Below are 27199 nucleotides of genomic sequence, written 5' to 3'. Positions count from 1 at the left end.
TGTCAGGAGATAAGCATCCATATAAGCAGAATTGGATCTTGGAGAAAAAACCTTCAGTATATATATATATATATATATATATATTGTGACAAACCCTATAGCATTAGGGCCACACATGTCACTTTTTAGGGGTCCTAAGCACAGTCCTCTAGGGCAATCAGAGTCAGGAACAGCAGCTTTGAACAAAATAGCGCTTTATTTTTAATCGCTCAAACCCCAAAACCAAATCATAAAACGAAAACCTAGCTCCTAATTGGAGCCCTCTCTAACTAAACTACGCTGGTGCAGACTGACCAGCCTAATCACCCACTATCTCAACCTCCCAGCCAGACCCAGCTACGCCAGGCTCTGGAAAACCTCCCCCAGACAGCACACAAAAGAGTCCAGGCAGGTATTGCCTCACTTGGCTCAGGGATGATCTTGTTCAGGGCCTCTCCTTGCCCTGGGAGTACAGGGAACTTCCTCTTCCCCCAACAGTCTCCCTGAGTATTAGGCTCCAGGGGTTTTTAATGTCCAGCACCTGTGCCTGATGCCGGCCTCATAGAAATCCCGGACCGGATCCTGCAGATTTCTTGCCTGCTGAAAAACCCGGCATGGAGTTTCCACAGAATGGGGGAATGGAGCATTGGCCCACCCTGCTCTCCAATTGCTCCACCCCAGGGACCCTTACCATGTTTTGCAAACTGCCAGTAGTGCAGTTTGTAATAAAACATCTTTCCCTGGGACATATTTTAAGGCAGACTACTATTGACCAAGGCTGGTCTAATATACCTGCCATCTACCACTTTACCAGACCTTGTGTCACAATATATATATATAGGGAATATCCCAATAAATGTATGTAATAATAAATAGAATAAATATAGTAACTAGAATTTATATGATGTATATAAATGTATTTTGTATAGAAATAAATATTATTGTATCAAGTTTTCTTTTAGTTTACAACTATAAACGACCTGCAGGAGAGGAAAAAATGCCACTGGAAACGTTAATAAACTGCACTTTTTGATCATGAACCAAATAGCTGCATTGAAGTATTTGTTTCCTGATCATGATCAGCTATAGTGCACAACCTGAAGTACCGTGCATGCGCAAAACACCCGCTTCACGCATACCCGGAAATAAAAGAAGGAAATCAACAACATTGAAAATCAGGGCCGCAACGGACCCTCAACCGCCGCTGCCAGAAGCCAGCACTTCAACATGACTCTCCGATACCGAGACATAGGAGTAGACGCAGCCGCTTCCACGGAAATAGACGCGCCCAACAAGGTAGCAACAGACAAATAAATATAAAATATGTGGCATAAAGCTCTGTTGTAATGTTATTGGTGCATTGAAGATCCCTTAGTAAAGGGATCACCCAATTACCTCCAAGACACCCCTGATCTCCTAAACAATCTTGCCAACATCGGCACAGTTCCCGATTGCACCATTCTTGCTATCACGCTGCAAATACCTGCAACAGGAGAACCTAGGAATGGAACCCATAACACAACTAATACAGTTTATCCTCAATCACAATTACTTCATATTTGGACAGAACTATTATCTCCAGAAAATGGGGACTGCAATGGGCACACGAATGGCACCACAATATGCCAATCTGTTCATGGCCAAACTGGAGGAGGACTACATCTCCAACTGCCACAACAAACCACTGGTATATCTCAGCTACATTGACCATATACTAATCATCTGGACTGGTAGCGAGGAGTATGGTATAGAGTTCCCAACTCTTACCATACAAATTATGCAACACTGTTACATTCGCAGTGACATAAAATATACAGGTCAAACATAACAAAACCTCACCTCCACTTAAGGGCAAAATAGATTGGAGTACTGGGCTTAGACTCTTGTAAGCAGTTAACCCTTTCTTCAGGGAACCACTTATACACGCCATCACAAATGCCTTTCATCCTAATACAAACCTGAAACTGACCTACTCCAACGCTAACATCCAATTCATAGACACTACCATTTACATTAAGAACAAGTCCATTAAGACTTCACTCTACCGTAAACCAACAGATAGACCAACCTGCTTGAAACACGTCAGCTTCCATCCCAGACATACCAAAAACTCAATCATCTACAGTCAAGCCATCTGATATAATCACATCTGTTTAGATTCTATGGACCAGGATAAACATCTCCAGAATCTCACGAAGGAATTTATAAACCATGGGTACAGTATAAAAAAAATCACAGACTCCCGAATTCAGAAAGCTATCAGTGTCCCCAGAGAAAACCTCCTGAGATAGCAGCAGCCACAAAAAAAGAGATTGAGTACCATTAGTGGTCACCTACAATCCACAAATGTAAGCCTTACGCAAGATCTCAAGGGAACTACAAGCAATCCTGCACACTACAGACTTCGGACAATATTCCCACATCCCCCAGTACTTTCATTCAAACCCTAACCCCAACCTCAAACAATGTATGGTGAACTGCCAACAAAACAGATGTGAGACCTGCGCCCACATCCCCACCACAGATAAAATACTAATACCAGACTCACACTTACACCACAAAATCAATGACTGTTTTACATGCAAATCATCTAAAGTGGTGAACCTCATTATGTGTGTTAAATGCCCAACACTAACGGTTTAATTCCAACAGACATCCCATCAATCAGAAACAAACAGATACACCTGTTGGAGAGCATTTCTGTCAGCCTCGACACAGCATATGAAATGCAAAGCTCTAAGTACTGATGGGATCTTAGTACTAATGGGATCGTTCCGTACCCAGAGGGAGAGAAAAATATGGGAGGTCAAACTAATATGTCGGTTTAATGCCCTACTCACTGACCTCAATAGAAACAGAATTCATCTTCCATTATAACATTACAAATCATTAATCCTCTCAAAAACATTGGGTTAACTACAGCTTATTCCTGCTAACATTTGACACCTTCATGGATCTGGCATGTGTCAGATGGTTTTATGGCCCCTCTAAACAGGGAGTAAACTGACCTAAGATGCTCTGACTGAACCCTATCTGTCTATTAGATCTCTGTTAGTCCGGCTAATTTACTGCTGAGCAAATCCCCCAATACCTCTGTGTTTATTTAAAGTTTTTGTTAACGTGTCAATTGTGCTTTTGTATTTAGATAACTCTGTTTTAGCTTCATTAATGCCGGAGGAAGGGACCGGACAACTTGGTCTCGAAAGCTAGCAATTAAACTCTCAGCCAACAAATGGTATCATTTTAACTATACTTTTCTCATGTTTTCAACGGCTAACGTGGTACAACCTTTTTTTATCATTGGAAGATTAAAAGCACCCATTGTTGAGCTTACAGTGTACATAATACATGTGCGTTGCTCCTATGTGCTCAGACATTATTCCTGCCCGAGGTGATGAGTTAAAGGGACAGTGCAGATTTCCTGCTGCTCCTGATTGTCTGAGAACGTTTCAGGGGGGAGGACTTGATGCCTTTCATTTGGCTGGAAAGGAGAACCTATCACGAGAGCATGTCCTGTCAAGACACAGGCACACCAGCCAATGAGGAGCTTGCTTACATCTCTGCATCAGAAGCTAGCTTTCATACAAGTGGGTCTATACATTGAATGAGTGGCTGCCCCTGTCCACACGTTGTGTGTTTTTTTTCCTACGTTGCCATCAGAAGGGTTTTATAATTAACCGTTTCCTGAATTATGGCCGGCCTGGCTGCCTCCCAGTTCGGACTCTACACGCATGCCGTAGTCCGTGCCATTCCCAAGTCGCTGTGTGCTCATGCTTTGAGGACTGACACAGAGAAATCGGTTGAGTTTGCGCGAAGCGTGCAGCAGCACGAGCAGTATATCACGGCGCTGAGACACACGTTGGGCCTGAACGTGGTGGAACTGCCAGCTGACGAAGATCTTCCAGACTCGCCATTTGTGGAGGACACAGCAGTGGTGTGCGGAGGGACGGCACTGGTTACCAGAACGGGAGCGCCCAGCCGTCGGAGAGAGGTACCATGGTCAGCTTACCCAAACCGAGCCGGATTGCGGCAGAGTGATCCGGGAACGTTCGGTGTGCAAAGCCATCGGACTGGTACAGGTTACCTAAAAATATCAAAACCTACAATCTTTTCCAATGACAGTTCGGCCCCCATTCGGCCCCTGTCCAGTCCCCTATTTTTCCTGCTGTTAAGACTCAAACCTTAATCAGTCGTTGGTCTTGTCTTACATTCACAAGCCGTATGCCTATCCCATGCGTGTTTACATTTCTTCACTATGTTAACCTTTACTGCTTCTGCTGGGAGGCTGTTCCACTTATCCACCACCTACAGAAAAATGACTCTTGTGAAATGCTTTGGGATACAGAAATCTGATGTTTACCTTTTATACCTAAGAACAGCATTCATAAAGGGCTACTAGTTAAGTCTAATTAACAGCACTATTATTATTATCTTTTATTTATATAGCGCCAACAATTCACACAGCACTTAATACAATACATATATTCAAGGGATTTGACGGGAATTGACAGACTAAGACAAACCGATACATTAGGTTAGAGAGGCTCGGCTCGCAAGCTTACGGCACTAACCCAGTGTATCTGCTGATATTAATGCTGCGAAGACGCCATCATTTTTCATCTATGGGTAATATCAGGATGGTTATTATTGACCTTTAGTGCACACTTGCCTTTCATGCACCCGTTTGTAGCGTATTAAAGTGAATGTTATGTAACCAGCGATTGCGAGGGACTCCTGTCCGCTTTGAGAAACTTTTAGCGCCACGTTTTCTGGTGACACGGAACTGAAAGGCGCGGGACCGTTTACGCTATGCGTTAGGCATGACGTTTTGATGCAGAGTCTGGCTGATTGCATTCAGAGCTGGAATCTGCCCATCCGGTGGGATTTAATCATTTACGTGAGATTTTAGTATCCTTTCAAAATCTAGAGACGTAATGTTTAAAAATGGCCACTTTACGTGTTTAAAAACTCCTGCCGGTTGCTTTAGTAGCGTTGTATGCCGTGCATAGATTGCGGCGACCTGATAACATGGTGGCTGTGTGTGTGGCACTTGGCTCTTTGTGGCATCACTTAGTCGCTGACTTCTGGCCCCGTACTCCGAATGATATAATTAGATTTAGGTTTCTTTTTGTGCAGCTGATTTTGTGTTGTTTTGTTAAAATGTTCATTTGCTTTAAACCATTCAAAAATAAATCAAACCTCAAGGGGATTATTAAAAAAACGCTACTCCCATCATTCTTATCCTGACAACGGGCTGTAAAAGCATGATGAGTTTGGCTGCCAATTTGAATCCCAGTGAGTGTGATGGGAGTTGCAGTACAGAGAAGCTAGTTGACAGGCACAGGTTTATTCTGGAGCTCCGCATGTTGACATTAAGCTGCGCCACGTTTAGTCAGTATCTGGCTGAGAGTAATGTGAGCCGAAGTGGCTGGCGGCAGATACACGCACTTAACAATGAATAAAAAAATGCCTGTTGGTTATGTTCTTCCCTAAACTGGAAGTGTTTAACGGGCCCTAGATTTCAGGTTTGGGGTGACCATAAGTTCTGCTGAGGGACTGGTTGAAATTTCTCCCTGTGGCTTCTCTCGCCCGTCAATCTCCATCCTGCGCAGAGATAAATGTGTCAGGTGCAAAGCTTCTGCCAAATGTGAGGGTTTGCGCTTCTTCCCAGGCAGCCATACGTATTCTAGGAGACGAGAGCTGTGCTGCTTGGGGGGTATCTGTACAGCCTGGTGCTGCCCCTCCTTGGGGTTTGTTCTACCTCCATCACCAGCCCTGTGCCAGGTCCTTGGGGTGCAGAGCCCATAGTTCAGGTAAATTCCACCGCCCATGAGTACCAGTGCCGGGGGAGGTGAGGTGAGAAGGGAAAGGCGACAGGCTAAAAGGGTTAAAACCAGATAGTTTTTGGGGAATGTGGATGGCTTTGGGACAATGAGTCGGCCTCTCCTCTCCGTTATATATGCAGTGGGGGAGGGATTCTGCTGCCAGGCTCCCTGGGGATGGGGTTATTTTGGGGGTCTTTTGTGATATTTCCAGATTTTCTCATTTGTTGGCTCCATTCAGATCTGTCACATGTTGCATAACAATTCTCAGGGGCAGCGAAGAGTCCGTACCCAGTGTCCATGACAATGCTTGTCGGAGTCATCGTTACTTTAGGGGCATTTAGTCAAAATCCCTTCACAGAGAATGTCGCTGCGTCTGCCTGCCGGCAACTGATGACTCTCTGGCCCTGACCGGCGTTCTGCCTGGAAGGGGTGAAAGTCAGCTTTTAAAGCCCGAGCTGCCCGATCAGTGGCCAATCAGGTGCCAGTGATAAGTGACCAATTGCAGTCTTGATTACATCTCTGTTTTAGGGACCGCTTTACATCCTGCTGCCTCCCTCCAGTGCATTGTTATTGGGGCTTATTGACCGTGCCCCGTGCAGTCTGTCCCTGCTTCCTTTGGCTGGTGCATTTGTTACTGGGCTTTGCAGATCGTGCCCCGTGCAGTCTGTCCCTGCTTCCTTTGGCTGGTGCATTTGTTACTGGGCTTTGCAGATCGTGCCCCGTGCAGTCTGTCCCTGCTTCCGTTGGCTGGTGCATTTGTTACTGGGCTTTGCAGATCGTGCCCTGTGCAGCCTGTCCCCGCTGCCTTTGGCTTGTGAATTGTCTTTGGGGGTCCTTTTAATTGTGCCCCGTGCTGCCTCCCTCCTGTACGTTGTTACTCGCGTCTGCTGGTTGTGCCCCGTGCTGCCTCCCTCCGGTTCGCTACTGCCGAGGTTCTCTGATTGTGCCCCATATTGCCTCCCTCCAGTGCATTGTTATTGGGGTTCCCTGATTGTGCCCTCGTTGCTGCTATGGCTGAGCAGAAGGTATCGGACTTTGGGCAGTGCACCCACGTCGTGGTGCGCTCCATCCCGGACTCTTTCAGCCAGCAGGCTCTCAGGATGAATGATTGTGGCACCGTGAACCTGGCCGGGGCGCGCCGGGAGCTGGAGCTCTATGTCCGGGTCTTAAGGGACAAGCTGGGGCTGCAGGTGGTGGAGTTACCCTCCGACGACTCCATGCCAGACGCCGTGTTTGTGGAAGACGTTGCTGTGATTTTGGATGAGACGGCGCTAATAACCAGACCGGGGGCTCCCAGCAGAAGGAGAGAGGTAACCGCTGCAGCTTCCACCCTCACGAATTAACCCCTTCCCTGCCAGCAGGGCCTGATGACATTTCAATATACATGTGGACATGCCGGCAGTGGTGAGGTTAAATATGTCATTGGGAAACTGTGAAGTGGCCTCAGCGTTTGATGCAATGTGTGTGTTTTGTTGATGCGACAGTCAAGGGTTAAAGGCGTGGCCACTTCCTCGGTGCTACTGGCAGTGAAAGGGTAAAACACTCGCGTTTGGAATACAATTCAGCCATTGCTTGTCTTTTAGTGTAAAAAAAAAAAAAAGGCACATTTTGTGTGTCATGTCGCAGGCAGCGTGTGTAGCGCAGAGTATAAGGCTGGTGCTGTAGAAACCAGGAGGTAGCAAACCCTTACTTCTCTCGAAATATTATTCTAGCTGGGGGTGATGGGCATGGGGTGGATTGTTCAGACAAGGTGTGGTATGTCTGCAGAAAGATGCATCTAGCGCTATGTCCATTGAAGGACTGGACCTTTAGGGATGTATCTACTAAATGGCTGGAACTTTGTGGGATGTGTCCACTAAATGGCTGGACCACCCTGGTGGCATGTCAGCAAAATGGATGGAACTGTGTGGGGCATATGTGCTAAAGGGCTGGACCCCTGGAGGGTAATTCTAGGAAATAAGAGGAACCCCTGGGCCATATTCTTTAAATGGCTGCACCCTTGGGGCAATGTCTTCCAAATGGCAAGGCCACAGAATTCGCTTCACGACTGGTGGAAGAATATACAGAAGATAAATGGTGGGTGAGTTGCGTTTTCATGGTGACTGCTCCACTTTGCGGAAGAATTGCATCTTATACAGAACCCATATAGTTCCTCTCCAGACCACCGTGAGTCTCTTTAGTGGATGGTGGCCCTCGGTGGGGCAGGTTTTAAGGGTCCTGGTGGGTGGTGTGACCGAGTTGGGAGGCCCCTCAGGACAGCAAAGCAGTTGGATACTGAAAGTCGAAGTTTCTTCTAAGATATGAAGGTTATTTAGTGTTTCGAGACGCCAAAATGTTTTAGTCGCGATTCAGTCTAGAAAAAGAAAAAAAGAAACCTGTAAATCGGGTGGGCGCTGACGCCCATCCGTAATATGGTTGTAAAAATGTTTTTTTCTGAACTCCTTAACCATTTCTTGTGAATCCGGTGGAAAGGCTTGTATGTTATAAGTGGCTGTCCTTTGTTTACTTTAGTCGTTCTCAAGACAAATCCTCATTATGCAGGTAATTTGATTATCGTCGCCGCGCCCTGGTCCTCGGACCCTCAGCCGCTCTCTGTCCTAAACACGAGAAAAAGCCACCTTTACCTTTTTCTTTACATGTGGCTATAGTGACAATAACTTTTGCGATTTATATATAAAATAGTAACTATGTTTCTAAAATGTTAACCTGTTTCGCAGAGTGAGCTTGATTTCTCATGGTAAAGGGACTTATAGCACGTGTCCCCCCCGAGAATACAACGTCAATAAATGTATGAAGGGGACATCCTCCTTCCGTCAGGTTGCCGACGTTCTTTTCTCCTTTTATTTTTTATATTTGGTGGCAGTGGCTGTGATTCATTCTCTAATCTTAGAGTTGCCCTGAATCCTCATCAGAAGTGTTCCCTGAACTTGCTGCCCCCGGGTGTCCCTGCCGCTCAGAACGCGGGAGTCGGAGCTCTGTGACGGGGATCACACTGGCCCACAGGGAGCCGATCCACCATGAAAGATAGAAGTGATCTAACCATCTGCCGTCACCGGGCTGTTGCCGTGTGTTTCTGGATAAAACCTGCAGTCTGACAGCCTGGAAGAACCGCCGGAACAATCTGAAATAAAAGCCCGTTCAGTTCTTGGCCTTGTCGAACTGCATGCAGTTATGTTGATTAACGCTGCCAAAAACTTGGGTTTATTTCATTTTGTTACAATAAACTTCCTTGGCAGAAGCGATGCCAATACGGTCGTTAAATTCCGATATAAAGACACAGAGGTTGGAGATAAAAGGCCGCAGGTTAGATGAAGCAGCTGATCATATATGTTCTCTTAAACTGATGAGATTTTTGATGATTGGCTGGTGTACCCTGAGCCCGCCGACCTAGGCGTAGCACTGGGGGGTCCCTGAGAAGACCGACCAAGGTGTAGCACGGGGGGTCCCCGAGACGACCGACGTAGGCGTAGCACGGGGGGGGGTCCCCGAGACGATCGGCATAACATTCCATCACAGTCGGCACACTGCTTACCACTCACCAGAGATCCGACCTGCAGTACTTGTGCTAGTGATGTCCGAATTCATTGTACCTCAATCAGCTACGTGCTGCATGGATGCCGGCCCTCAGGGGCCCCTGCCATCACCGATCATCTTAATCTAAAACAAATTAAAAAGGGAGGGGGGGTGACAAGTTTATCCAGATTTATCTCTTCCTTTTATAACCTTCCATGGTTCTGGCTCACAAGCCCCTCTCCTTTCCAGGTCTACATCAAGCTGAACCCCGGGCCCTGTGTATGATAATGATATTTAATGCGTAGTAGATTTGTGCATTCCAATTCACACAACATTTTTAACTAATGTTGCCTAATTTGTGCATTCGTATGAATCTCTGAAAACGAGGAGGAACCCCCAACCAATCAAAAGAAAACAAAAATTAAGATGTTATTAAGATCCAATCAGCAGGGTTTTCTATAGTGCTGCTTGCTGGCCCATCCTCACTAGGACGATCCCTGCCGCGTGTCTGTAGTCGGGGACTTTCATACAAGAGTGTATTGAAGCCTAATTCGTGAGATGTACTCTATGATCTCCTGCCCTAGTGGATAACTTATATATCCCTCATATACTAAATGCTTTATTAAAAAATATTAGGCAGGGTGCTGGGAGTTCCACTGTAAGGTATGTCTCAGGTGGAGTCATTTCCTAGAAAGTCTTGCCAACAAAGAATTGAACCATTATAGTAAAATTGGTAGAGAAAATAAGATTTCTCCCTCGTTCCCCTGCCATGGTCTCCTGAAGCCTCATGTAGGCAGCGACATGTAAGGTGTAAAGCATTTGGCTTTCAAGTTGTTTTTTAATTCTGTATTAAAAAGTCCTGGTTTACATTCCATGACGCCCCCTAGTGGGATCCCAGTGAGCTGCACAATGAAGCCACTTCTCATGGGAGATTCTGGGGCCACAGTGTCCAAAACGGTAGCCTCTTCCTGGACAAATTCTGTGGGTTTAATATTTTTTTTGCTCTTCTTTAGACATATGATCTATGGATCTAGATAATGAATATATTTAATTTTTTTGCTCTTCTTTAGACATATGATCTATGGATCTAGATAATGAATATATTTAATAAATGGGACACATTGGTTATTTATTTTTTATACAACGTAGGGTTACAACATAATTGCTGCTACGGCCGTGACCCAGGAGCGCTCACCCCAGTCCTGAAACACCCAGCAAAGTGTTGAGTCCTAAGATAAGCAAAGCCTGGATGATCCCCAAAGTGAGGAGGCTCAGGTAAAGGTAGATGTAAATAGTCTAAGTAGCAAACCACTACAGGAATAGACAGATACCTGTATAGGGAATGCCGCAGGTAAATGCCAGGACAGGTGCCACAGAAAGCCAGGCCAGGTGCACAGAGCAGGTAGGATAGCCAGGTATGGTGCACAGAGCAGGTAGTCAGGATAGTTAGGTATGGTGCACAGAACAGGTAGTCGGGATAGCCAGGTATGGTGCACAGATAATGTCTCCAGGGTATGAAATCGTAAGGCAGAGGGTAGTCAGACAAGCCAGGAATCAAATTTCATATAAAGCAAGGAGCAAACCACGGTGCCTCTGCATAGCAGTTCCTGATCTTTAAATCCTGTGCCTGCCCCTTGCTGCCCACAGGTGCGCTTCTGGCGTTTCTGGACCCGGCAGCAGGCTGCTTTCATCTAAGTGCATGTCGAGAGGTCCCAGTGATGTCGCAATAATATTACCTCACGATACTGGGGTGAAAAAAACTAGGAATTTAAGCTCCTCAAAACTTGCTATCAGTTGCAGTCCTCCCCACAGCACGTACGAGCTCCATACACAAGCCAATGTGGCCAGTCACTTATTTATCTTTGGCGCTGCCTGAGGCCTAACCCAAGGCAGGGCCACCTGGCACCCCGCTTTTGAAAGTACAGCTGGCACAGACTTCCATGTTGGGGAGATCAGCAATCACCCTTTTAACCGGCCCATTGAGTAGTGACGATCAGACTCCCTGTTATGAGGGGCCTAGGCCTGAATACGCCACTGCATGGAGCATGGAGGGAAAGGGAGGGCAGTAAAGCAAAGGAAGAGCAAACAGCCAATTGGCGTGAATGCTGTACATTAAAGCCCTCCCGCACCTCTCTGCCGGGGTCCTCACCGCTCAGGCTACTAGTAATCAAGAAAATTTACCACAGGATGGGGCCTAGGGCCCCTAACACTCAGGGCCCTGGGGCAAAGGTCGTCCAGAAATGGGAAGTGCCCACAGCATCATGACTATTTCAGCACAATTTCCAGGGTGACGGGGTGACAGGGCCGCTATAACCGTCGCTTGGAATGTGGTGATTCAAGTTCTCGAGCAGAGAAGACGTCAGTCTGTAGCTGTCGGAGGCGGCATCGGCCTGGAGGAAGTAATTTCTGTTTATTTAAAGCATTTTGAACACGATGGCAGACTCCATTCCGGCTGAGCATACAATGCATATTATTTCATGCTTTATGTAACAGAAACTGCAAGGAGGTGGTTACATCATCTCTGCTGGCACCGCACTCCGCATCTGGTCCAGAGTAAAGAATTAAAGCTCCGACGGCAGAGATTTCTTCCCATTAGCAGAACGCGTTGACCGCTTCTCTCTGTATCTTCTAGTGATATCCGTGTAAGGCGTGACCTAAGCGTGTTTGCGTTTGTTTGTCACGCTGCAGCAGTATCTGGATCAATGACAATAATTACTGGCTGGCTTTACAAACACATTGAATGTACTGGGATTGCATCATGGCGAATAAATACGAGGTCACAGAGTCAGCCATGACGAGCTGGGATTCAGGGGTTGTACATGTATGTGACGTGTACATACAGGGTACACGCTGGGAATAATAATGCGCTGGGCTTTGGGGTACTTGTTCCACATTCTGCCTCCAACACCTTCCTGAGAACAATGCCGATACCGATTTCTGCCCCGTCCGTCACAATCGTCCGGATGAAGACACTTGTTGTGGCCGCTTGTTGGCGGCCGGATTTCCTCCACGTTTGCTCCAATATCGATCTCCAGTGGAGGACAGAAAGTGACTTTTTCTCGAACAGACGTTGATGAATGGCTGTATTTTCAGGGTTACCTGCGCTTTCATACGGAAAGTCATTACTTTTGAATAAATGCCAAACTATTCCTGGCCGCTCGGTTTGCTGGCCGCGGACCAGGATTCCTGTATAATACCCGTCGCTGCCGAGGACAAGGAAAGGCCTATTTCTGTCTTGTTTTTAAGGGTTCAGTCCCACATAGCGAATCCAAGGAAAATATTGTGAGAACAAATTGCCTTTCATTCCTCAGGATGTCGGCCCCAACCGCCCTCTGAGCCTCGAATGGAAGCAGAACGTTCTGGAAAGATGTTCTCAGGTTCAGATAAACATTCGAGTCACTTTGAGGTCTGAATGTGCCTCCCCTGACAGGAACCGCTCTCTCCATATACGCATGTGTGTGTGTATATGTGTGTGTGTGTGTATATAAGTATATAATATATTTGCCCCTCGTTATTTACCCCGTGTTAATGCCTTCATCCAGCTCGGCCACATATGAAAGATGTCGGAATGGCTTGATAAAGACTGTAAGGTGGAAACGTTGCCGTGTTGCTGAATTAAATATACCTCACTGGAGTGCTGAGCGACTCTATTTGTGATATTTTGGGGCAGTTCAGGCACCAGAAACATTGGAGTGCTGTTCTGCTGTTTCTACGTTGGAAAGCTGGGGCATTGGCAGCACCGGAGTCCTCTTCGTAGCCCAACCTGCGTAACGTGCTCAGATAATATCGTAACATCAGCTCTACGCTAACATCGCTTGGATTTATAGGATGTGCCAAACGAGACACTCGTTTTAAACACGGAAATTACTGGAAATAATGTTACAATAAATCTCCGGTGTAAACAGCAGGAATTCCGTTTCATCTCAGGACCTGTTTTCATGGCCTGTGGCCTCTTTTAGTTATTAAATAGATAATGAGGATTCTGTCTCCTCCCCGGCTGTCTTGGCTGAAAGAACGGAGCGTACCTCGGTACACCTCTTGCACGCGCTCAGTAGCTCTTCCATTTTTGTTAATAGGAGCAGGGTTTCCATTTAAATTAGTAGGAGTAGCAGCAGCCAATCACATGCATGCTATTTGAGCATTGATGTTGTTTTTTTTTTTTTTTAGCATGCATGTGATTGGCTGCTGCTTCATTGTGTGTGCAAGATGTGTACATGAGAATGCATCCTGGGCTCGGTAGAGGCAGCCGTGGGAAGAGTTACATGGGGCAGAAACTCCATTTTCTGTCTGCCATAACTAGAGGATGCATGCGCCGATCTGCATGCTGGAAAATGCATTATAATATTCCTAATAATAATAATATTCCTAATAATAATATACGTAAAAAACTGTCCAAAAAGGGACAGTTTTGGCCTAAACTGTCCCTTTTTAATTATGGATCGCATAAAATCTCATGAATCTATTAAAATAATTGCCGTGAAGCTGCTGTCCTACTGTGACATTAAATGTCCAGAACTCACCAGGAAGGGCCGTGTTGTGCTTTGGGGTTTCCACTTTGCCTGCCTGGGTGCGTTCGTGGCAGTTCTGGAGCGACGCGGGCAAAGCCGCCTGTTCTGGATGAGGCGCTTTCTTGGAAAGATTATTGCGGTTAATGAGCAGACTGGACCGGCGCGTTTCTGGTCTTCTTTAGAATTACACAGTAATTTATATTTTTGGTTCATAAAGCAAAATAATGGAGGGAAAGTGAATGTGCAACAACTAAGTTATATCGGGGAGGAATGGGGTGCCCAGGGTGGGTGCCTGCCTAGGCCCCAGAGTCTGCCTGTTACACCTCACAGAGCAGAAGGTTCAGCTTCACAAACTGACCCTCATCTGGCACTCACACTCCCCAACTCACACTAACTGATCACTCCCCCTCATACTTGTCTCACTCTCCCCCTCACTCTTGCTTAATCCCCCACTCACCTTGCCCCTTCCCAATCTCCTCACTCTTACCTCGGTCCCATCCCACACTCTTCTCACCCTCCACTCACACTCAGCCCCCCCGCATTCTCCTCTCTCCCCCTCACACTTTCCTCGCTCCCCCTCTCACTCGTTGTCTGTTTTTCTGTTCTCTGCTGTTTTATGGTTTTATTTTTCCTGTCGAAACCCTGAATGTGGAACATGCTGTCCTCAGAAACTGCATGAGACGGGTAAACGCATTTTATGGGGCAAAGGATGTGAGCGCGAGGAATGCGGCGCGGATATAACCGAAAGAATAAAGTTTCTGTAATTTGGGTATAAAACAGAAATGTTGCCCCCCCCGACGCATTCCTCCGGGGTGATTCATGAAATAAAGTCTCTGGAAAACTCCTCATCGTCCAGATCCCAAAGCTTTGTGTCTAGCATACAGCCTGTCCAGCTGGCCCTCTGTGTACTGCCGCATATACTGGCTGGCCGGCCCTCAGCAAAATCTTGGGTCCATGTTTTTGAGCTTGGCCATACCTAAGAGAGAAACGGGGGCCACATCACAGAGGCCACTAAGAGCCCTCTGATTGGCTGTTCCTGACATGTGGCCCTTAATGGCATACAAATGGCTGATATGACGCTTTGTGAAAACATTATATTATGGGGCAAAAAAGGCAACTGGTTTGAAAAGGAAAACATTTATTTTTAATCCTGAATTATTTAGTGAAAATTAAACGGTGGGAGACCCTCTTTTGGTCACCCCCCCCATGCTTCGTTTTCCACGGTCGTGTTTTTTTCGGCTTTTTTTCTTGTAGGGGGAAGCCCTGCGTTTTCCTATAACCCGCTTGCTTGGTCTGGAATTTGTTGTTTCTAGAAGCCACGTTGAATAATAAAAGGTCCGAAGCCGACCTGAGCAGGAATCGCAGAGACGGAGTAAAAAGTCAGTCCGTATTGGAGACTCCCAGGTTTCAGCTCAGATCTTTTTTAAGGAAATGACCGCAGCTCTATTATCGTCAGCGAGAGAAAATATTTTCATTTGATATCCCTGGCGGGTTTTGTTCCAGATGTTTTTTTCCGAGTCCCGCTCGAATGCTGAAGGATTTTCCGAGCTCCAGATGATAATCACAACACAAAGGAATCCAAACGTTCAGAGGCCGCTTTTGGCTTCTGCTCATTTCAACAGCTGCAAAAAATCTGTTTAAAGGCGCCAGTTTCCGGACATCATCGTTTTTCCTTATAAGGTAAAAGAGCGAGTTGGTGTCTCGCGGACATTCGCGTCACGGCACTTTTTGCCAGAGACTTTCCGCTGTGCGCCGGCATGTTCTAGACTCCGCTTTCTATGTATTGAGAAGAACTCGGAACGTTTAAGCTTTGAAATTGAAAGAAATGATTTATTTAGTGGGTTATTGGATTTATGAGGCTTTTTCCCCAAGATCCTGTAGAGACCTGCGCGTCCCGGCATTCTGTTGCATTCTGTCTCGCTGGTCATATCATGGGGTAGCTCTCCAGCTGCGGTAAAACCTCGATCACCAATTACCTTCAACTTCCTCAGCCTGGTCCGTGACTCTGAAATACGTTGTTCTGTAGCTGTGGATAATGGGGGTATCATTATTTCTGGAGCAGCACATGGACCCCCTATCCACCCACGCTCCCTGAGGCACATAATAATGCCGCATGATAGAATGGGACCGAGTAAGGATCGGAAATGTACGGTAATAACCCCCGGTACACGTAGCTGCCGCTGGTCAGTGCAAACATTGCATATTTTGGCTTGTTTTACACCTTTTCCAGATATCACCCCTTTCATTGGGACTGGCGGAGAAGCCAGATACAATCAGTTATTTATTTTTAACCCCTTTGAGGTGGGGACAGGTAGTGAGCTGTTGTACAGTTTGCACAGTTTGAGGCCACATGACCTCTTTCGCCTCGAATTGGCTTTTTAACATACACGCGTCATGGGGTCCCGTCATGCCCCGGGCAGTTGTGACACACGTGTCAGTGGGTAACACGGTCTCTTCATGTCCCGGTTGCAGCAGTGCAGAAAAACGATCAGACAATATGTGGGACGTGGATGATTCGGCGTCACGTCGGATTCTGTAAACCCCAATCCTTATTCTGATTCAACAGAGGATGGGGTTGGAGGCAGATTCTACAATCAATCCACGGAAGGGCTGGTGTGCTCCACGTTACGGATAATCTGCCGTAACTCCCTCTCATGTCTAAAATCCCCGCGTTCCTGTCTGTAGAGGACTTGGCTTCCAGTGTCATTAACACAAATACGCGACAATTTACAACATTACAACAAACGTTATTGCTTTTCATCAGAAACTGGAGTCTGGCTCTTGGGGAAGCTTCCCACCTGGGGCTGTGTCTGGGGGACTGTACCCTACCCCAGGCCATGTCTGGGGGTGCAGCTGAACACCTGGGGCTCTGTCTGGGGGACTGTACCCTACCCCGTGATATGTCTGGGAGTGCAGCTTCACACCTGGGGCTCTGTCTGGGGGACTGTACCCTACTCCGGGATATGTCTGGGGGTGCAGCTTCACACCTGGGGCTCTGTCTGGGGGACTGTACCCTACCCCGGGATATGTCTGGGGGTGCAGCTACACACCTGGGGCTCTGTCTGGGGGACTGTACCCTACTCCGGGATATGTCTGGGGGTGCAGCTTCACACCTGGGGGACTGTACCCTACCCTGGGCTATGTCTGGGGGTGCAGCTTCACACCTGGGGCTCTGTCTGGGGGGCCGACTATTGGCGGAAGGTAACCTCCCCGGCCTGTACGCCGTTGCAGCCTCTGAACACTGACTGTTTTGTTTATCTGCCAAGTCTTTCCCTGCGTAGGAGAAATGCGACCCTGGCTTTTCTTTCTCTGCAGGGTCGTCAGATTAGACTCCTCACTCCTCCCAGCTCCTAATTCTTTCCACAACATAACTGCAGAATATAATCATCCGGAAAAAATGGCCCCCATGACTCCCATTATGGGTTTTGCTTCCTCCCCGGGGGTTGCCATATAAAGAAATCAAAGTACGGTTTGTACAAATCTCTGGGCGAATGCTAATGGCCGAGCTGGAGAAATCACGTCATCGGGCGGGAGGTCAAACTCTATTCCTAAAGGGGAGAGCCGCGCAACTTAAAAAAAGAAAAGGGATCCCCTTTAAACGATGACTCAGCCAAGAACCGAAATTCACTGCAGGAGCCAGGATTTCATTCACAGCGGGACGATTTCACTGGGATCTGTTAGTGAACGAGGTTTGTGTCGCACGGAAAAAATGCGTCTGCACAGACTGGGAAATCAAAAATCGAAAGATTCTCCCCCGGTCCGGGACATAAAAAAAAAAATAAAAAAATCCCCCCCAAAAAACGTTTTCTCTCTCCAAAAGAGATTAATTCACAATAGACTGCAGTGCGTGAATTAGAGCGTAAGTCTGTCTATGTAGAGGCAGCGGCGGAGTTGTACATAACAGAACATACAAAGTCTGATCTCCGTGACGGATACCGGACGATATAATAATTCTAACGACAACGCTTCTAGCCGCCTGTTACATCGGTAGGAAAACATGGTGGGGCAGCAACGCCAATGGCTGATAGGTCGATAGAGCTGGATTACCACCGCACTTCATTGTACCTTTGAGTGCCCCAACCAGACACTCTGGACACGGCTGCACACCTGACCCCACCGGGGGACATTTTTCTTAACTGGGAACAAGCACAGAAACCTAGAACCCGCTGGAAGATCAGCCCCATTCGGCCCAATTAGTCTGCGCATGTTTCCTTCTGTTATCAGTTGTTGGTTCAGGAGCCAAATGTCTATCCCAAGCATGTTAAAATCCCTCACTGTATTGGTCTCTTATGCACTTATCCACCACCCTAGCAGCAAATCCAGCCCGGCTGGTTCCCTCCCGTGCTCCTTTTAAGTGCTTTCTATGCAGGTGTGATTGGGCTGCTCTATTCTCGGTGGTTGGTCTTTCCCCTCGGACTGGAAGCCAGCGTCTGCTTGCGGACAGTATTTCCCAGCTGGTGATGGGAGATGGACATGGGGCAGGTTGGGACTGTCTGGGTTAGTTGGGTTGGATTGGGGCTGGGTATTTCTCAGTTACAGTTAGAATGGGTTTTTTGTTTGTTTCTGGAGAGCTGACATTTATTGGGATTTTTTTTTTTTAAGGATACAATCGCAGTCGCGCTCCCTGGTGCCCACCGCAGGCTACGGACTGGCTTCGGCTCTGGTCGTCGACCATTCGACTCCCACACATTGAAGTTTGCATTACATGCGGTGGCCCTCTGGTTTGCAGTCGAGTGAGGGCCGGGCCCTTTAAGTGGTGGCCGGATTGCAGCCCCGAAAGGAATTCTGATCATGTTAATTAGCAATTTAATGGCCGTAATAATAGCTCCCGGAGAGGGGCCTTTTCTGCTCTCCTGTTCCCATACCCTTCGGAATGACTAGAATGCGACCGTCCGCCTTTCAACAAGCTTCATGAATTTTAAATAGTTTTGGCGAGATAATAGGACCCATGTCGTGCGCCGGGGGCTTCTCTGGGTATTTGGGGATATTTGGTGTTTGAAAGATAATGAATTCTTGGCCCAGCGAGGGGCACCAGATGGAAGAGAAACGTTTCCCTGTGCGCCGTCGTGTAGGAAAGAGCTTGGTGCCGCGTGTCGTCCTCCTTATCACACGGAATCTGGAATGCCTCTGGATGCCTCGAAAATGTTTTCCTTGACCCCGGCTTCAGCTTTTTCCGACCTTTAATAAATTCCTGTCTTTTTCTGACAGAGGCCGTGTTTTCATAACCAACAAACGGTGATATCTTGGTGCTTATGCAGGGTGTCCGGCAGGGGCCACCGAAACCTGGCAGCGCTAATTAACTTCACTGATACTCGTCTTCTCTGTCAGGTTTTGGCGGTACCCCTAGGACATTTCCAGAAATCTGCGTAGGGTCTGGTATTCACATTGTGGGGATAAAATGCAACCTGTGTGGGAATTTGATATAAAATACAAAACGTAACGGACTGGTCAGTACAGGACGGTCTGATTGTGAAGGAACGAGGAAATAAATGTTACTTTTTTTGCTTTAAATATAAAGGAAATAAGCAAACCTGGAAAAAGAACAGACGTGCCGACCACCGCGTGAGACCTGATGATATACGGATCAGCGGCTGGTAAATCGTAATCCGTTTTCAACGACGTCAACAGCAATTTGTAAAGCTGTTTTCATGAACTGAACGACGATTCAGATGCTTGTCGAGGTAGACGGAGCAGAAACGTTACACGTTGCGTTTAGCGAAGGCGAGGTTATGCATTTGGCACAAAAATCACTTTTTAAACTTTTGATGATTTTTGTACCGGCAGTTGGGAATTTTCCATAATGTTAAATAGTAGCTGTAAATATCAGATAATGGAGCGTCTGGAATATTGGGATAGAACTCCGCACTGCGACGTATCCATGGTAGGCAAGTGCTGGGAACGCTTTTAAAACTCTCAGTTATTTACTGGGATAAACGGGAATTGTTTTTTCAGCGTTATTGCCCCTTCTGTTGCGTAAGCTAGTTATTGTTTGTTTGTTGTAAAGTTTGTATGCGGTTTGCTCAGAGATCTTTCACGGAGTTTAAATGAACTGAGACGGTTGTGAAACGCGTTGGGGCCTCATGTTCCGGCCAGGTCTCTGGAGCGGCGCGTCTCGTCTCTCCCTACATTCGCTGCGTAGAAGATCAGACCCCCCCCCCCCGGCTTTATCTTTGTTCATTTGTCTCAGACACTTTGGGTTGTTGTTGGTCGAATGCGGCCGGTCGAGTCTCTAAACGTGTTTCATCTGAAAAAGACTGGAATCTCTTTCTTAGAAATGTCAAACATTTATTGCCTTTTTCCCAGAACTCTAAATTCTGAGCCTCTCATCTAGATTTGCCAAACGGAACTCTCTGCGGCACAGGTGTGTGCGTGCGCAACGCAAATCAAAGCGTTCCGAGGAAAAACAATCCAGATCTCGGATGGAATGCAATATTTTAATGTCAATTGACAAGTTTTTTTTTGAAGTGAAGTCTGCTTTGAATTTTTTAGTTAACGATTCGACGTCTTTGGCTCCTTAGATTCTGTCATTCTTTCCATTTGGCTCCTGATCGGCGTCGATTTCATTCCAATCCGCGGATAGAATTAATTGTTTCATTTCTAGGGACTCGTTTATTTCTCTTAATCGGGGGTCTCTGAACTGCAGGGGTCTCTGAAGCATCATTACGCACTGATCTCATCCTTTACGCAGGTTTGGGGGGGAATAAACGTAGATTAGAGTTTGATTATAACTCTGCTGCCCCTTTGTGTTAAGTGGAGGGCTTTCCATCACCTTTACCCCACCATAGCAACAAATTCTCATCTTAATGATAGCACAGAGGTAATTTACTGGGGAGGAATAATCACGCAGATCCTGATAGTTGCTGCATTCCCCTGTAAACTCCGTTATGCGGCGTTATTGCCGTAACGTGTAACCGCTTGTATTTGGGGAAAGTGGAGGATGTGTGATTTTGGTTTCTCGTTCTGGATTATTCTCCCAAATGGGGTCTTTTTTACTTGAGGTTCTAGAACACCTTGATATCTCATGGGATTAAGAAGACTGATCGGCTCCAGGCACACACCTGTTCCAAAGCAGGGATCCCTTTACATAAGGTTTGCGGGCGGCGGGCGCTCCTTCGTGGCTTTTGTGTAACCTGTTGATCTGACGTCATTGCCGGCGGGTAAGGCCATTGCTGTAATTCTCTCTCAAATACTTGGGAAGGTTTCAGTTTTCTCACCAAAATGTCAGCGATGTTTTGTGTGGCGGCGTGAGAAGGTACGGTGTGCATGCGCAGCGTATCCTGAGCAGCGATATACAGCAGATACGCTATCGCGGCAGCCAAGGCCTCGGGCCACAGAGACACTAAACACGAAGGAGCAGGTCTGGCGTGGAATGCTTTGCATTTTTTCGGGGATTTGTAAATGAACATGCGCGTCATCCGAGGTCCGGCTTCTCTACGCGGAAGTCGCCGTCTGCCAAACGCCGCAGCCTTTCGTGACAATCGCAGGTTTTGTGAATGAAATGCAACAAAAAGTCCCCAAAGTATGAGAATTAAGCGCTGAGGTCTCGCTCTCTTCATTCTAGGTGGAAGCCGTTAAGAAAGCTCTGCAGGACCTCCGGCTGAACGTCGTCGAGATGACGGATGAAAGCGCCACCCTAGACGGTGGAGACGTTCTGTTTACAGGTAATTAGTAAAGATTTCGGGTTCTTCTTGGTGCTGATGATGTCATGTTTGGTGGGTTGGGGTTAGTAGGGGGTATTAGTCGGTAGCGCAGCTCCCGAGTAGGATGTAAATATATATTTATCAAAAGAATTTGTTTATTTCTTGCAGGAAGAGAGTTTTTTGTGGGTTTGTCAAAAAGAACCAACCAGCGCGGAGCGGAGATTCTGGCCGACGCGTTTAAGGTCAGTAATCGACCTGAAAGCTCAACGGAATCAAACGAAACATTCGCGAAAAGAGACCTCGATACCAAAATGTGACGGGGCCGGGCAGCAGCGGTATATGAGCAGCAGCAGCGTGCAGTGCATCGCGCAGAGAGTATATGAGCAGCGGCAGCGTGCAGTGCATCGCGCAGAGAGTATATGAGCAGCGGCAGCGTGCAGTGCATCGCGCAGAGAGTATATGAGCAGCGGCAGCGTGCAGTGCATCGCGCAGAGAGTATATGAGCAGCGGCAGCGTGCAGTGCATCGCGCAGAGAGTATATGAGCAGCGGCAGCGTGCAGTGCATCGCGCAGAGAGTATATGAGCAGCGGCAGCGTGCAGTGCATCGCGCAGAGAGTATATGAGCAGTGGCAGCATGCAGTGCAGGTTGCGGTATGAGCCGGGTGGCCCAGGGTATATTGGCGGCAGGTTGCGGTATGAGCCGGGTGGCGCAGGGTATATTGGCGGCAGGTTGCGGTATGAGCCGAGTCGCGCAGGGTATATTGGCAGCAGGTTGCAGTACAGAGCAGAGTATATTCACAGCAGGCTGCATTATTCCTTTCCTCCTGTTTTTGGCCCAGGATTACGCGGTTTCCACGGTTCCCGTTTACGACAATCTGCATTTGAAGAGTTTCTGCAGCATGGCGGCTCCGAACCTTATCGTTATTGGATCCAGTGAAGGAGCCCAAAAAGCTCTGAAGGTAAATAATACGAGGGGGCATTTTACTCTCCAAGCTGCTTCATGGTCTTGCTGCTCGTTGGCTCACTGGCAGCGCTGGGTCTCTGCGCATGCATTCGCATGTTTTCAGTGCATTATCCCCTGCGACGGGGCTCCAGATTGCCAGCTGCACAGACTAATGCAGGAGGTTGTTTTTTCCTGCTGTGGCGCTCGGCTTGTACAAGGAGTGCGGACGCCGCTACGTATTAAGCTGCTCATGTCCCATCTTTCCCCCATCCCCAGCTTCTCACGTTCGCATCCCATTCCCTGGAAAATCCACCGCAACTTCATCCAAATTGTATGGCCCTGCAGATAAAAGATTGGAAAAGTTGTTGTGTTCATCCCCTGTAATTCAAGGGGTTAATGAGAATACCGCTGAAAATGTTCAGCCAGATCCTGAATTTCATAGAAGTTCCTATAATTTAATGCAGCTGTAAGAGAGCCCGGTTCATGCGCGATCTCCTGGTTTCGTCTCGCCTGGGGAAGTGTCAGCGTGGAAAGATGGCTGCCCTGCGACGTCGGCCCCTGGCGATTGGTCTTTCTGCTGATTGGGGAATGTTGGTTGAAGTTGCAGATTTGTTTTTTCATTTTATGATGTCATCGTACTGTTTTTATTCTGCTCGTACGTTTGTTTCCGGGGAGTATCCAGGCGGCTGCTCAGTCTGTCCACAAAGCGTGGGCCGTGGATGAAGCCGCTGCGTCGGGGGAGAAGCGGCAGATTTCTAAGGAGGTTTCCTCTGCTTTTCCACGGATTTCGTGCTTCTGATGAATTGGCAGAAACCCCGCTAAGTAACCCAGAATTTGTTGAAATTCTTTGTGTTTTTAGCCAGCGGAGGAGGGGTTCTGTCCATGAGAACGCGGTAACCCCCCAGCACGTAGACGAAACACGTAGACCCTATAGAAACCCCAGCTATGCCTCAGACCCCGTGGCTCGTCTAGGGAGCTGACGCTCTTCTTTTTTCTTGGCCGTGTACCCGCTGGAGGTTTTACTGCGGCAGCTGAAGCGTTCAGACACAGAACATTTTGTTCAGTTGACGTCAGGCGAGACTCCCTCTAACACCAAAGGGAACATCGCATTTTTAACTCACTCCTAAAAATAAACCCTCTCCCTCGGCCAAATCCTCTCCCGTCTCCCCACGAGGGATCCGCTCAGAAAATGCCATTAAAGTCGGGGAAAAATACTCCGCTGGTCAGCTATTTAAATTGACCAAAGTATGAGATAATCAGAAACGACGCAGAATGCATGAGGTTCAAATGACGACCTTTAAGGACGAAGATCGGGGGCGTAAATCTCCGACGCGAGGAGTGGACGGACCGGCCGGGTGGAGAGCAGAATCCGGCCCTCGTGGATCTGGGATGAAGGTGCAGACGCGTGGAGGCCGCTGTCGCCTCTTTCCTCGGAGCCGTTAAAGTTTTAATTAGTTCCGCGGCTCTCGATTTTTGGAAGCAAATGTTTTTAGCGCAGCAAAGACCTAAACGTTTATAGAATTCTGCTGATTTTCACCCAAAAAGACGTGAGGTTAGAAGCTCGATGTGGACACTTTGGTTGGGTCGCCTCGCGTATGACGGTTGGGTGGCCTCGCATATGTATATGCGTGTTTGCTCGAGTTTATGATTCACACGTTAGGACAAAATGGAGGCTGAGGTCATGTGACTAATGGGTGGAGCCAGAAGCATAGAACAAACTTTAATGTAACGCACACAGACGCTGGGCTGGGTAATAACAGAAAGTAACTTTGTATGAACGTCGAGCGCGCTTCTGTTTTGCAGACCATGCAGCAGATGAGCGATCACCGCTACGACAAGCTGACCGTCCCCGACGACGCGGCAGCCAACTGCGTCTATTTAAACGTCCCGGGGAAAGGCCACGTCCTGCTGCACCGCGCGCCCGAGGAGTTTCCAGAAAGTGTCAAGGTTTGCCCCAAAACTATCTGATTATCTGTTCTCGTACGTGAATGTTTGTCGCGTTTCGTGTCCAGGTTTAAAGCGGCCAATTCAACGTGTCCTGTTTCAGAGACAGTCTGGCCGTTGTGTCCGTCAGATTAAATACCGCATAATGAGAACAACTAGAAATTCAATAACCGGGCTAAGGAAAAGCCGGGGCCGGCGGCCTCCCCGTCAGACAGCCGGGGCCAGCGGCCTCCCCGTCAGACATTACGTTGCTGGCAGGCTCACACCTTTCATTATTTTCTCTGTTTCCAGGTGTTTGAGAAGCTGAAGGACCATATGCTGATTCCCGTGGCCAACAGCGAGTTGGCAAAAGTAGACGGCTGCCTGACCTGCTGCTCCCTTCTCATCAACAAAAAAAATGATCCCTGAAGCTGTTAATTGTCACTTAAATGACCGAGTCCGTGGCCTCGCTCTGCCACGGAGTCCCGTATGTGTTTAGTTCAGTCTCGTAAAAGATTAGAGAGAACTTCACCTCTTCCTTGAATGCCGGCCTGATTGGCTGGTCTTCACGTCGTATCCCCCGTTACAAACGCACCAACCCTTTGTGAATGAAACACAACGTTACGTGTCGGGATTTCACGCTGCGTCTGTTGGTGGAGCGTTCCCTCTGATCTCGGTTTGATATGTAGATTTCTAAAGTTGAGTTCTCAGTCCAGACACCAAGCAATTTCAGCATCGGGGTCCCACAGCAACTCACCAGGGATCCCTTAAATCAGAGAGATCGGATTCCACGGAGGGCATTTCTCCTCTGATAATGGGAGTTTTTTTACCCCGTAGTGGGATACATTGGATGAATGTGAGTAGATTGAATTTATAACATAATGGCCTTAAATCTTTATACATCCGAGCAAAAATTATGCATTTAACTACATCTAAAGTATGTAAAACGTGATAAAATCAGTCAATTTATTCCAGATTAGTAAAAACCATCAATGGTGCCATGACAGCAATTATCTGACATATTACAGGCAGGACAAACCCCCCGCCCCGCTTCTATCGATACCATGCGGGAATGAGCTGCCGGGGGAGATCTCAGGAGGTTTATAAAATAGAGTGCATTTAGTGCGACCCTCGCAGACAATATTAGTGAACAATTTATGACAAATGAAACATGTTGAGGAGAATCTGTTGATATTGTAAATGAACGACGGTTTCATAACAGAACGCTGGAGAATTCAGACAATAAATGAAATCCGCAGATCAGAGCTTAACTCAGCATGTAGCCAGCAGGGGGAGCCGTCCACGCAACATCAGGGGTTACGTTATTCTAGCGAGAGAGAGCTTCTCGTCGTCCTCCCCTCGGAATAATCAAGCTCCTTGCTGCTAGAAATAATCTTTTATATCACAGTTATTGACCGAGTCTTCTATCCGTGATCACAGGGGTAAAAGTGGCATTTTCCAGACTCCTCTGCCCCTATATGCGTAATAAATTAGGAACAAGCGAAAGGTTTGAGGGATTAATATTAAGGGCTGGTGATCGCTGCTTAGATCACAATGACTTTCTTTAATGCTGTTGACAATCTCACAACGTCTGCGAGTGTTGGTGCCGCAATCCATATTCACCCCGCAGCAGCGCATGTGGACGTTTAAACCTAGATTTTCATTCAGAGGGACTGCAGGTCTTAAGTCTGCTCCTGAGACCTGCGGCCGTACCTGTCAGACACCCTGAAGAGTAGGGACTTGCCTTAATTGCCCCACAGTACAGCTTGAAGAATTTTACCCCAAAATTCCCCATGTAATGAGGCTTTGGTATGGATTTAAAGGCGGTGTAACGGATCTCAGTACCCCGAATGGGTAAATCCACTAAAGTCCGCTTCGTCCTCTACGCCGACCGATTAACCCCTTGCTTATTATCAGCTGATGTCAGAAAATCAGCCGCTAATGCCTTCCCCCTCAAGAAACATCAGCCGACACGAGATGCTTGAGGGTAAAACACTCTGATATTTAAACGGTACAAGGGGGTAATTTACATATAAGAGTAACCGCAAAACACACATTGTTCTCTATCTGGCCTCCTTTGCACACAGCTCAGTATTTGCACTTGGCCCACCTCAGCCCAGTAGCGGGTTGCTATTGTAGTCGGTAGCCTACCAGGGGGAAGAAGTAGTCCCAATGGACGCCCTGTCTCCACCTCCCCAAAAACAGAACCCCTTCCAAGGCCAGGGCCCACAGTCTGTAGGGAGGAGGCTGGCCGTCGTGGCCCCTCCAGGGCACGGAGGCTTGGATGCCAGGGGGTTTATTCAAACTTCGTGGAACTCAGCATCGGGGGCTTCAGGACAGAATGATTTGGTGCGGATTAAACGAACAGCAGCTCAATGCTCGGATGTAACAAGATTTTACATTAGATGGATAAATGTGTCAACATTAAAACAAGGGCTTAAAACAACATCTCCATGACATCACAACGACATCATAACGGTAACATGAAAATGACATAATGATCACAGCTTGAAACATGCCCCGTGTACGTCTCCCTTTGGTCCTGGTGTCTGAAATGTGTATGATTTATGAAACGAGTCTCTAGTAAATGTGCACTCGATTTATTACCGAGCGAGCCACGTCTCAGTATTCTCACTCGTCCATGCGCAGCGTGTAGTGGACTTTCCCACATTTACTCTTAATACGTAACGTACAAAGTGCACCCTTATTACACTGTGATGGTGATTCTTCTGTTACCGGACCTCAGGTGTTTTCTGTTCTGTATTAGTCTTTCTGTGGCCTTTGGTGGCCGTGGCCAGTGAACACGGCAGATTGCGAGGTTTTATATTCCACCCTCATTATATTAACGTCCATCTTTGGAGGGTCTGG

At 47.4% G+C, this 27199-nt stretch overlaps 1 protein-coding gene across 2 annotated transcripts; it reads left to right on the top strand.

Moving 5' to 3' along the window:
• The first annotated feature begins 3581 nt into the window (after positions 1-3581).
• Positions 3582-25591, top strand: DDAH1 (dimethylarginine dimethylaminohydrolase 1). 2 transcript variants are annotated; one of them, XM_053469477.1, is made up of 6 exons: positions 3582-3970; positions 21387-21486; positions 21634-21707; positions 22305-22424; positions 24212-24355; positions 24644-25591. In XM_053469477.1, exons 1-6 carry the CDS (start codon positions 3671-3673, stop codon positions 24758-24760), a joined length of 855 nt encoding a protein of 284 aa, XP_053325452.1. In that variant the 5' UTR covers positions 3582-3670; the 3' UTR covers positions 24761-25591. The 2 variants fall into 2 exon arrangements, with proteins under 2 accessions (XP_053325452.1, XP_053325453.1); XM_053469478.1 differs by lacking the exon at positions 3582-3970 and adding an exon at positions 6794-7114.
• The last annotated feature ends 1608 nt before the right edge of the window (positions 25592-27199 follow it).

Source organism: Spea bombifrons, chromosome 6, assembly GCF_027358695.1.
Source record: "Spea bombifrons isolate aSpeBom1 chromosome 6, aSpeBom1.2.pri, whole genome shotgun sequence".
Taxonomy (NCBI): Eukaryota; Metazoa; Chordata; class Amphibia; order Anura; family Pelobatidae; genus Spea; species Spea bombifrons.
The sequence above is the reverse complement of the archived record's forward strand: the minus strand, read 5'-3'. Positions and strand labels throughout refer to the sequence as shown.